This window comes from Dromiciops gliroides, chromosome 5, assembly GCF_019393635.1.
Source record: "Dromiciops gliroides isolate mDroGli1 chromosome 5, mDroGli1.pri, whole genome shotgun sequence".
Classification (NCBI taxonomy): Eukaryota; Metazoa; Chordata; class Mammalia; order Microbiotheria; family Microbiotheriidae; genus Dromiciops; species Dromiciops gliroides.
The window spans coordinates 11,075,089-11,087,448 of NC_057865.1; the positions used below are offsets into that span (position 1 = coordinate 11,075,089).

General features: G+C 46.4%; 1 protein-coding gene across 1 annotated transcript; it reads right to left on the bottom strand.

The window, feature by feature from the left end:
* Positions 1-8,377: 8,377 nt before the first annotated feature.
* Positions 8,378-10,531, bottom strand: TWIST1 (twist family bHLH transcription factor 1). Its single transcript, XM_043968460.1, has 2 exons — positions 9,859-10,531; positions 8,378-9,071 (listed from the first exon to the last, which is right to left on the bottom strand). The coding sequence occupies exon 1, from the start codon at positions 10,529-10,531 to the stop codon at positions 9,902-9,904; it is 630 nt and encodes a 209-aa protein (XP_043824395.1). The 3' UTR covers positions 8,378-9,071; positions 9,859-9,901.
* Positions 10,532-12,360: the final 1,829 nt, after the last annotated feature.

A 12,360-nucleotide genomic window follows, 5' to 3' on the forward strand; every position in this document is an offset into this window, starting at 1 on the left:
GAAAAGAAGAAGAAACACAAGAAGCAGCAGCAGAAGAAGCAGAAGCAGAAGAAGCAGAAGCAGCAGAAGAAGCAGCAGAAGAAGCAGAAGCAGAAGCAGAAGCAGAAGCAGAAGCAGAAGCAGAAGCAGAAGCAGAAGAAGAAGAAGAAGAAGAAGAAGAAGAAGAAGAAGAAGAAGAAGAAGAAGAAGAAGAGAGATACAGAGACAAAGAGATCTCGGGATGGCCAAAGAAGAAAATTATTTCCTTTTCCATATGACAAAAAAAAAAGTAGTATCCAACATTAAATTTCAGAACTAGGCATACAAATTTAAGTGAACATGGAAATGCTCATCAAGTTTGGATCTGGGGCCCGATAGAGATGCTCAAGAACTTGCTAATTAAGCTGCTACACTAAAAACAAAACAATAACAACAACAAAAATCTTTCTCTTTGAAAAAAAAAAAGGCCCTTTGCCCTGAGGAGACAATTTCTTGAAAGAGTCCCTCTCCAAAATAATTGTCTACTCTTTGAATCATAGCAATAATACCAACAATAGTAGCAGCAGTAGTAGTATTGAAATTCATACGATGATTAGAGGTTTGCAAATTGCTTTCTATTCTTGCTCTCCTTTGAAGCTTCTCTCTTTGCCCACCCCTGTCACTAACCCGAAGACTTAGTAGCAACCACCACATGCTTCATTCTGGAGGTTTTGTTCTGGTTGCCTTTTGTTTGTTTTGTTTATTTATTTATTTTTTTAAGAGGATTGCTGATTTTGCCTGTGGAACATAGCTGATGTGTCTATTTCTTAACCGTGAGGTAACAAAAAAGGTACAAGGCCCTCCGAGCCAGTTGAAAAGTGATGAACAAGCAACTACATATAGCTCTGCTAAGGAAAATCAGATCCCGATCTAAATTAGGCAATATATCTGGGTCTGGATCCTTTGGGGAGCCTCTTACCTTAGGAGTAGTGGAGAGTTAAGTCTTATCTGGCAATATTTGATCTGAGGTCTGTTTAACATTGTCATTCTCAAAGCTAATGTGATCACTTAAACATATTTCTGTTGTGACTAGGGCTATAAAATAAAATGAGATACACATTAATGGTAAAGTTGAATTAATGTTTTGAAGACCATGGCCTGTGTATGTTATCTGAGGCAGTACTTCCTAATGGAGAGAGAGCTGGCCTCCCCCTTAGGACACATGCTGACTGTGTGATCCTGGGTAAGTCATTTAGCCCCAATCCCCACTCTGAGATTCTGAAAAAAAAAATGTGAAGGTGCAGAACAGTTGCTGATCTGCATTAGTAGGAGTTTCCTGACTGCAGAGAGCTCCCTAGGCTGTTGAAATCTGAGATCTGGGCCAAAAACAAAAAAACCAAAAAAACCAATCTAGATTTCTATGGCAATCTATAGTTATAAAGCATAGTCAAAAACCATCAAAGACAATGCATTCACCGATCAAGTTTTTAATATTACACCTTTCAACATGTACACATCTATATAGCTATAATTGCATATCTATATCTGTATCTGTCAACCCATCTACACATGACTGGGCAGGGTGGAGACAAAAATACAATACACAGAGCCAGCTTAAGGTAAAATATCTCTTAATACAAACCTGAGGATAAAACCATATTCTTAACTCAAGCCCTAGCATCAGCAATAATTTTAGTATTGTTATATTCTGGGATTTTTTCCCTTTAAAAAAGTTTTTTTAAAAATATCTGTAAGGATGTTTATAAAAATAAGCAGACAATAAAGCAGATCTCTGACCATCTCAGAGGTGGTATTACGTCCAGAAATACAGAGGAAAACTCCTCCATACCTATATACCTCTATGCTTAAAAAGAAGTACATCTAGAGATGGAGATATTACATAAAATCAGGCATCTCTTTGGAGCCATATGCATATAGGAAAGCTAGCAATATTATAGAAATGCATTTGTTTAGTTCGAAATCGGCAAAGTGATTCCATCTCTTAAGATGTTGTCTCATTTGTATATTTAGTTATTCCCGCTTTATATTTTTGCTGCGTGTATGTGTGTGTGTGTGTGTGTGTGTGTGTGTGTGTGTGTGTGTGCTTGGCTACCCCAGTATCTTCCTTGTAAGCTAAATAAGTAGGAGCAGGTCATTTTTAAAATTCTTTTCTCGTGACCTTTTTGTTTTTTTCTTTGTGCCATAGCTAGCTAGCTAGCTAGATAGTTAGATTAGATGATAGATAGATAGACGATAGATATATGGATGATAGTTATGTGTATAAATGAATATATATATATGCACATCAGTTACAAAATAGCTGCATATGCCTGTGCTTATATCTATGTAGACATGGATATTGATACACAAATAATGCACAGATATATCATGTATAAGTATATGTGTGTATACATGTACACATGTGTATATACATACATACATACATACATACATACATATCTGGGAGATAGATGAGAGAGAGGGGTGGGTTGTAGGTAGAAATATAGCACTAGCAAGCTTCATGCAATCTTTTCCCTGGAATTAGAGCTATTCAGGGAGCGGACACCTCTCTTAAACGAAGGGAGATAGAATTTGATATGTGTGTGTGTGTGTGTGTGTGTGTGTGTGTGTGTGTGTGTCCTCCCAAACTGTCAAACTTCTATAGTACTTGATTCTCCGAAGGATATTGTGGTTTCTGAGCTAAAAACCAATCTGCATTTTGATAACCCGCACCCCTAGGCTGAGCAGAAGGCGCCCATCCGGTTAGGGCCCCGCGGGTCCGCAGGCTCCATCCTTCCTTGACTCAGGAGCTAAGCAGAATCGCGTTCGACTAGGCTGAGGGTAATGGAGAGGGCTCTTATGTTCGATCCGAGCCCACAGCCCTGCAAACACCGAGCCGGTTCGCCATTCAGGCTGTGACTAAATCTTGCAGTTGGAGGCTGATTAAGGACCAACATTCCAGGCTTTTCTAATGCCCACCCCCACTCTCAGCTTCCAAACGGCAATTGATTAGTCTCAGCGTTTCCAAACCAGAGCCGATCCGTTTCCCAGGATCAAACAAACTTCCCTTGGTGTGCTGAGAGGAGGGGGAGAAGGCGGAGAGAAAGAGAAGGGGAAAGTGGGGATTGAGGGAGTCAAGGGCAAATGCCCTGCTCCGGGTTCCTGAGTACCCCCGAAGCCGAAGGGAGGGCTCCGGGGAGCACGGGAGGCCGCGGGCGAACCCCGGGAGAGCGCTCTGAGCCCGATCCACCTTGCTGCAGCCGCCGCCGCCTCCGTCCGAACCCGGCGGTTCGCGCTTTTGCCGGGCCTCGCTGACAACAAACATTTAAGCAGAAAAACGTACAGAAACAAGGAGGGTGATTGATATTGGCATTGCTCTGCCTGCCTTCAAGCCTTTTCCTTCCTTTGCTAGAGCAGGCGTGGTCGGGTTTGCAAGTTGTACATCTGTTCCCTTCACGTGACATTTTCAGAAAAGCTCAAACATCTGGTCAAAATAAACCTACCTGTTTCACTTTTCAAATGTCAGGCTCCCTTCACCTCCGAGGCTCCCCCCCCCCCGCCCTCCCCACCCCTCTCCTACTAGCCTATACACACTCTGGTCTCTCTGGAGCGGAAGCTGTTGTGTTGCTGGCCGCCTGTTTTCCTCCTGTTCCCATCTCCTAGCCGCCCCCTGCCCACCCCTGCCCTGCTCTACACTCGCCCTGCCCCAGGAGCTCCACAGTGCCAGGGTCCTTGGCCAGCATTTTCTTCCTTTCTCCTCCTCAACTCCTCTAAACTCCGAGTTGACTATGGAAGGTCAAAGAGGACAGTATCTGACCTAGGATTAGCATGTGCTGTATATTTGGACTATGGGCAAAATATCTGAAGAGGAAACAACTGAGAGATTAAGGCTTAGGTTTAAAAAGCTTGAAGTGCCCCCTCCCTCCCCCCCCTTACACTATTAATCAGATCCTAAAGCCTGAAGTTGTTATTGCTTTTCAAGCCATTGCTACTAACTTTGTATAAGAGGGCAGAGGCAAGGAGGTAAGCGGAAATCAGGGAGGGAGACAGAGACACACAGAGAGAGACAGAGAAACAGAGACGCAGAGAGACAGGGACGGAGTCATAGCGAGAGATTCCTCCTCTCCTGTCTCTTCCCTTCCCTTCCCTTCCCTTCCCTTCCCTTCCCTTCCCTTCCCTTCCCTTCCCTTCCCTTCCCTTCCCTTCCCTTCCCTTCCCTTCCCTTCCCTTCCCTTCCCTTCCCTTCCCTTCCCTTCCCTTCCCTTCCCTTCTTTTCCCTCTCCTCTTCCTCGTCCTTTTTCTTTCTTTTCTGATTCTGTTCCCTCATTTCAGACTAGGTCATCCTCAAAAATAGCCCGAACCATCCCCAGAAACGAATTAAAAGACTAAAAGAAACATCCGACGTTTACTACGAGGAATTTCCAGAACCGAGATGCAGCCAAGTTCAACCTGCCTACTTCTCCGGGGCCGGGTGCTGTTGCCACACTGTATTTTGACTTTTATTCATGGAATCAGATATTTATTATCCGGACTTTATAAAATCGCTGGGATCTCTTCCAAAGGCTTATCGCCTGGTCCTTATAAAATGGGGGGGGTGTTTTTCATAAAAGAGGGGGGACTCATGCAAGTGAATGTAACCTTCTCCACCTTCAAGTGACCTGCCACATGCTCCTTCCTATTTTATAGACATCTGGGAATTCCATACATGCCTTAAACTCCAATTACACACCTTCTTCAAAGGACACGTGCTTTGATTTGCCAAGAACATTAAGGGGGCTCCAGTCGCAGGAGCCCTTGCAAAATTTAAGTTCTCTCTCTCTCTCTCTCTCTCTCTCTCTCTCTCTCTCTCTCTCTCTCTCTCTCCTCTGTGAAGTGTTTACTGGGGTGAGATTCCAAGGAGGTGGGGGTGGAGGACGGGATCTGGAGAGGCGCTGGGGTTTCAAACTGTAAAGTCTCTGGTTACAAAGGGGTATGCAGTTTTAAGAAACCGCGGATGAACTCTTTGCCTTTGAGAAATCCATCCGAGGACCCCTTTCCTTCGGCTGTCACATCTCAGAACACATCCAGAGAGAGAAGAACCCAGGAATATTGGAGCAGAAAACCTTGTGAGAGGTACATGAAGGGCTTTTCCCTCTGCCTTTCGTTATGCAAATTGTGCTGGGTTGTAGACTCCGGACTGTAAACCCGGTCTCAGAGGTCAGCGTCTTCTTGCTGTTTTCCGAAGGACCACTGTGACCGCCTGCTCTATTCCGGGGATCTGGGCTCTCCGGGAAGTGACTGAAAGATGGCTACCGTTCTTCACCCCCACCCCCACTGCATCCCGTAGGATTCTTGCCCCTGGCGTATGTCTGTCATTTGTCTGCCGTTCCTCCTCAGCCCCCTCCACACTCTGGCCCCGCAGGTGAGCCCTTAGTCCTCCCTGAATTTTGTTTGGGTTTCCCTAAAGTTTGTTCCCCGCGGGTTTATTTGTTTTCCTTAAAATTACAGATTCAGGGAAAACCGCCTGACATCATGAAGCGGGACAAACGCTCACTTTGAAAGATTCCTGGGCAGGACTTCAAGTGAAATCATATGCCTGAGAAGAATTTGATACTGGACTAGAGAGAAGAGCTACTTTTGAGTTTGCCAAACCATGGAATGTGCAAAATACTCCTTATTTATTTCTTTTATTTTTCCCCCTAAAGGCTAAGTGTCCTTTGAAATCTAAATGATCAATTCGAACTGGAAACGGAAAGAATCCGAATCTTATTCCAGAATTAAGTTAGAAACAAAATAACCAAAGATTAATATTCTATTAAATGGGAAACAAAGTAACCAATTCCATCGACTGTAGGAGTTTCAATCCTGTCTTTTTTCAGGCGAATATCTGCAATTATTCTGGAATTTTTGTCAATCTTTATGGTGCTAAAGGCACCCCTGCCACGAAATAAATAAAAGGAAAATAACTTTTATCTGCTTTTTTTTTCCTTCATAAGAAAATGGGATTATATGGCTCCAGGGCCTTGAGCACGAGATTAGAAATGATTATGTCTTCGCAAGAGGTAACATTCCACTTCCAAAGTGTCTACTACTCCCAGAGGAAAATTTCATAGTTTTCCTTAATGATGCTGACTCTATCTTAATGAATTCTGGCTCAACTGCAAAAAACCCTGAACCCAAGCAAACTCCAAATATAAAATGGAGATGGTTAGGTTTGCATTTCCCAAAGTGACTCATCTTACTTGATTAAAAAACAAAATTGATGATATTAACAGTAACAATAATGCTAGTGGATTAATTCCTGTTATTAAAAAAATAGGTTGGTGATTTATTGCATGTGAAAAAGGTTAGGTGATACAAAAGTATTCACTAAGCAGAAAATTGCATTAAACATGTAATATTTTCCACAATCATTTCCCACAACTGGCATCAGGGTGTTGAGTAATGAGCACTGAATTGAAAGTCAGAAGACCTGGCCCAGTGTTTTGGAAGCTTTGCCACTGACTGGCTATGTGATCCTGGGCAAGTCGTTTCATTGTTGGTGGGCCTTCCTTTCCTCATTTTAAAGAGACAGTTCATCTAGATGGTCTCTGATCTCTCTCCTCCAGCTATAAAGCAATGAGAAAGCTTTTCACTGTCTTTCACTCACTCCCCTCCCCCTTTTAAAGTTGGAGATGGGGACTGTTTAATGTTTTCCAGCTCTTTTTGGACTAGTTTTTCTGTGTTATTAAACAAACGTGGGGTCTCTTTTCTCCAAATTCTTCCTCTTTTAAAATATATTGGGACATGAGGGGAGGAAGCATGACATTAAAATAAAGATAAATCTAAATATGTTTTTAAATATATCTGTGTATCTATCTATATACACACAGATATGAGAGAGATCAAAATGATCTTTTCTGGACTGTTGAACCTCTCCCATAATAATGTATAAGAAGACATTGGAAATATCAAATGTTCAGAACTGAAGAGATCAAGGCAATGCTTTTATAGAGAACTGAGGGAAAATAAGAAAATGTCCATCTGAAGTTTCACTGTCTCTCCCTATCCCTTTATCCCTTAATAGACCCCTCCCTCCCCAATTCCCCTTTCCCTTCCTTTCTGATATTTGTGACAGGGCCACCAATATCTAAGTCCGGATTTTCAAAGTCTGCCCCATACTATAACACCAATAAATCCAGTGTGTTTCCTTCTTAAAAGATCCTGGGTGAAAAATGAACCAAAACGTTAGGTGGGCTATAGATGGTAATTTGAAGATCGGGAAACCAAAACAATCCGGCACTCAAGTCACCCCCCAACCTGAGCTCCGCAAACCGATCTGTTTTGAATAAACATACAGACCTGCCTGAGACATGGTCTGCTCATCCATACAGCAGAAGTCAGAGATAGACTGTGACTCTAATCACTTTTCTGGGTAATAAAATTCAATACAAGTCTCTCAGTTAGGAACTAAGCAGTGTAAACAACTCCTTTTCCTGACCTATTAATAGCAGACCAAGCAATACCTTACTGTTCCTCTGCCCCCCCCCATCCATATCAAATAAAAAACAAATGGATCGTCCAGGGGCTTTGCTTTGAGGTTAATTTGGTAGTAGAGGAACATACAGATAGACTTTGGAATTAAAAGTCAGAAAGTACCTACAAATGAAAATTTGATTATAAATGATCAACCACAACTCCTTTAATTATTGCTTAGATTATTAATACCTCAGGCCCCCCACCCCCCTAAAATTGTGCTTTATATACACGGATGAAGGTACATTTGTGATAGGCCCTAGTCCAACAGCCAGTGATGTGAAAACAGACTTAGATTTGAAATTTCTATTGAGCTAATTAAGAAGAATGTTATCATTTAGGTAAAGATGATTATTTTCAATTTCTCATTATATATTAAAATTTGATTAGCTGCATTTAAATGCTATGCATTTATGACTCTTCTCATACACACACCCCTTTCTATAAAGTACAAAATTTTACTTAAAACAAACACGGACACAATGGGGTGGAGAAGACAACAGAACTCTCATAAATTATAGAAGACTGTAACTTCAATTCTGTTCTTTTCCCTCAAAAGTTATTGTATTCTAGTCTCTAGTGGCTATACCCATACCTATCACTCTCCTGAGGTGCCTTTGAAAGTCAATACTCCTTCTCCCAGATCCAAGGAACACCTCAGCAGAATAAGCAGAATAATACCGAAGCTGTTCTTAGAAATAACATGCCCTGGGTCTACCACAAGACCTTTTATTTGCCCTTTCCCCTCATTTGTTTCTATCAATAGGACCCCTTTCTCTTGGGAGTTTTTACAGTTAAAGTAACAAGTATCTAGTTCCAGTTAATACCGAGTTAAAAAAAAAAAGAATATGGTCCAAACTTAAAGGTTCTTAAAACTTCGATCATATTCATTTATTGCAGAAAAATAATATACAGTGATATTTACAAAACAATCATAAAAATATGAATGCACTTAGACACCAGATCTATTTGCATTTTAACATGGGTCATCAATAAATAAATAGAATGTCGTTTGACTTTTTTTTAGTTTAGTTTTTGTTTTAGTTTTAGGTTTTTTTTGTTTGTTTGTTTTGTTTTGTTTTTCTCAGAGGAAGAATTTTTAAAGAAAGAAGAGAAGCATCTGGGCCAGGTGTGTGTAAAACAGTTTGAGCCCAGGGTTTTATTTTGGTTTTGCCTATATTTTTTTTTTCTTAAATCTCTAAAGGTTTCCTTTTAATTTCCTCTGGTTGTTACCATTTTAAAATGGAGACCATTCACAACGAGTACCTTTCCTTTTTGTGGCTGGCAGGTACAACCTCTTGAGAATGCATGCATGGGAAAAAATTAAAATTAAAATTAAAAAAAACATTCTTCGTCAAATAACGACAACAACTGTTCAGACTTCTATCAGAATGTAGAGGTGTGAGGATGGCTTTCCCGCTGCCCAGCTGGGAGGCCGTGTCCAAAGCCCCTGGTCTCTTAATTGCTCCCCATGCCTGGATGCTTTGGATTTGAGAATAATTCTTGCAATTTTCAAGAAAATCCTTGGCGTTCTGTAATTATTATTATCACTATTTGTAATTATCCCGTTCCAGAGTCTCTAGACTGTCCATTTTCTCCTTCTCTGGAAGCAATGCCATCTGTAAAAATCCAGAGGTGGGAAAAATCTGGGTTATATTATTATAACTCAAATTCCTCTTTCAAGTTTACATCTATAAGGGTGTTTTTTTTTCTTTTGCTTTTCTTTCCCTTATTGAACTTTGCCCTTTAACCCACCATAGTGGGAAAAGAAGAGCTTTTATAACAACCTGGAAGGATTAAGGCAAGAGGAAGTGGGTGGGTGGAAGGAAAGGGGAAGTGTGTGTGTGTATGTGTGGAGGGGGTGGAATTTGGGAGATCTACTTTAAGGAGAGAAGCAAAGTCCTGAGGCTGTGGCTGAAGCCCTGGAGCTAGCCCGGCGGGGGAACAGTCCTGGCTGTAAATATAGGGATTTTAAACTGGAGTACTCCTTAGAGAATGTCTATGCAGGTCATCTCCCTAATTCTGTCCAAAAGAGAAATCAGGGCTGGAGAGCCAGCTTCATGCCCCTGACTGGGAGTATCTCTATCTCAAGCCGTAAAGGTGTTTGGGCGTACCTGTCTTTTAGTGCCCCTCAGCCTCTCTCTGAATGACTTTGTAGATTCCTATTTATGTCCGTTTCTGTCACACACACACACACACACACACACACACACACACACACACAGAGGCATGCTCACCATCTAGTATCGACCCCTTAGTCTCAGTTGTACTCCCCCCCCCCCCCGGGGAAAGGACGGGAGAAGGCAGAAGAGGGGGAGCCAGGAGTGGGGGGCTGGAATCCCAGACTCCGAGGGCTGTCTCGGGGAGGGGAGGCGGGCTGGAGCAAGGCCTCCACGCTGTTCTTACCTGGGTCTCACGGCCTGTCCGAGCCGAGTGGCGGCCGCTGCCGCTAGTGGGACGCCGACATGGACCAGGCGCCCTCCATGCGCCACACGGAGAAGGCGTAGCTGAGGCGCTCGTGGGCCACGTAGCTGCAGCTGGCCATCTTCGAGTCGAGCTCGTCGCTCTGCAGGACCTGGTAGAGGAAGTCGATGTACCTGGCGGCCAGCTTGAGAGTCTGGATCTTGCTCAGCTTGTCCGAGGGCAGCGTGGGGATGATTTTGCGCAGCGCCGCGAACGCCTCGTTGAGCGACTGAGTGCGCTGCCGCTCGCGCACGTTGGCCATGACCCGCTGGGTCTGCAGCTCCTCGTACGACTGGGGGCTGCCGCCGCCGCTGCTGCTGCCGCCGCCCCCGCCGGCCCCGCCGCCGCCCGCGCCGGCCGACTTCTTGCCCCGCTTGCCTTGGGCCGGGCTGCCTGGGTCGTCCCCCGCTCCCGCTCCGCCAGCCGCGCCGCCGCCCGCTCCCGCGCCGCCGCCGCCGCCGCCCGCGCCGCCGCCTCCGCTCCTTCGGCTGGACCTCCGTTTGCGGCCCCCACGCTTGCCGCCCACACTAGGCTGCTGTCGGTCGGGCTCTTCCTCGCTGTTGCTCAGGCTGTCGTCGGCTGGGGAGACTGGCGAGCTGGACACGTCCTGCATCATCTCTCGGGCCAGGACGCGGGACTGGCGAGCCCGGAGGGCGAAGGGCAGGGAAGGCTGGGGGAGGGGAGGGGGGAGAGGCCAGAGGGGCGCGTTAACCCGCCAGCTTCGTGGCCCCCGCCGGCCCCAAGAGTTCGGCCCGGCCGCCTGTCGGGGCTCCGCTCCCGGTGGGTGCTGCCGCTGCGCGCCCCGCGAGAAACAGGAGGCAGCAAGGGCCGGAGCCCAGGGAGGGAGGGAGGAAGGGGATGCGGGGGAGGGGAGAGGGAGGGAGGGGGAGGTGTGGACCGCTGCGAGGTCCCCAAAGGAAGCGAACGCTCTCGATCGCCACGGCCGCCCCTTTCTAGCCGGGCCGCTCGGCGTGATGCTTCCCTCGGAGTCCCGTGAAGTGTCTGGGAGTTGGGGGAAGGTCGTAGCCCGAGAGGTTCTTATAGCTCCAGCGGGCCTGAGGCCGGGGCAGCTGCCGCGCCATTGGCCAGACGCGAGGAGGAGGGACTTCACGGAGTTGGGGAGGCAAGTTTCCGCTTTCTGCGCCCCCCGCTCCCCCCTCCCCATTGCCTTCGCTGCGCTCACTTCCCCGCCCCCCGGCTCTCCTTCCCGGCCTAACCATTCTTCTACAGCCATTCAAACGGGCCTGCTCATGACGGCTGGCCCGGCCCCTCTTCCCGCCTATCCTTTCCACACCGCCCCCCAGCCCCCAAACCCCCTCCGTTCTTCTTTCCCGTCCCTCTTCTTCATCCCTCCACCCTCCAAGCTTTGGGCTGCTTAGATCCCCCGGGTTGCCTTTGCCCCAGCTCCAGCAACCCGTGCCCCGAAGTCTTCGCTGCCCCTACTGCTAGTGCCCGACGGCCCTGGCTCGGCTGGCCTAAGAAGAGTCTGACCCAGCTCAGCAGAGTCCTCATTGCTCCCCCATTTCTCCCTGAACACTGGGTGGGCAGCCTGGGATGCCCTTGGGCCAACGAGTGGTATTTTAGGGGTGCAGGCAGGAATGATTCCAGAAGAGCTGGTGACTTCACTCCCCACTGGCCAGTGTGATAGGACCTGGACCTTTCGCGTATCGGCCGGGCCCATACATCGTCGGATTTATTCAGATGGCACATAGAGCTACAGAGCCCCTGGGCATTTCTAGGTACGGGCATCTGCTACAGGCATGCTTTTCAACCTGCAGAAACAGAGAGAGGCAACCTCTGATCACTTACCGTGTGAACCCTCGGTCCCTAGGAGCCCACAAGCTCTGTAGCAGCAGCAGTTGTTCCAAGGTGGAAGGCAGGAGATAAGACTTCCTAGAAAGGAAGGCCCAGGGGTGTGGAGAGCCCGACGCGACTACAGTCCTTTGCTGGCAGGAGGCTGACACTAGAAGGCCACATTAAAACCTAATCCCTTCCATCCCCCTCCCCCTCCCCCCCCAGCAGGTGGCGTGTTCCTTTAAATCACAGCTCCACAAAAGAGTGAAGTTGGATTCCTCTGAAGACCACGTGGCCTCCTCTTTAAAATCCCCTGAATGCTCCCCCTCCCCAAGTTGAGGGTGATCTCCCTTTCCCACACGTGCTCCCATTCTCACTCATACACGCATGCGAATTAAAGGACTCTAAGCATTTCTGCAAGAGTAAAAACCAATAAAGAGGAGGGGGAAAGTTGTAAATGCGGGACCTGGGAACAACTGGGGCGGGGGAATGGTTTCCCTCCCGCCAAAGCGTGGATAAGCGGGAACGGAGGTTCCCGGGAAAGAGACCACAAAATGCTCTCTCGCTCTGGGTCCTCTAGATCTACGCCTCTCCAATATTTTAAGTCATTTTTATGTTATTTTAAAGAAACTCAGCTGTTTTACAGGGAGC

What these genes read in the sequence shown, in the direction of transcription:
- TWIST1 (XM_043968460.1), bottom strand. Translation starts at nt 10,531, where the DNA reads ATGATGCAGGACGTGTCCAGCTCGCCAGTCTCCCCAGCCGACGACAGC.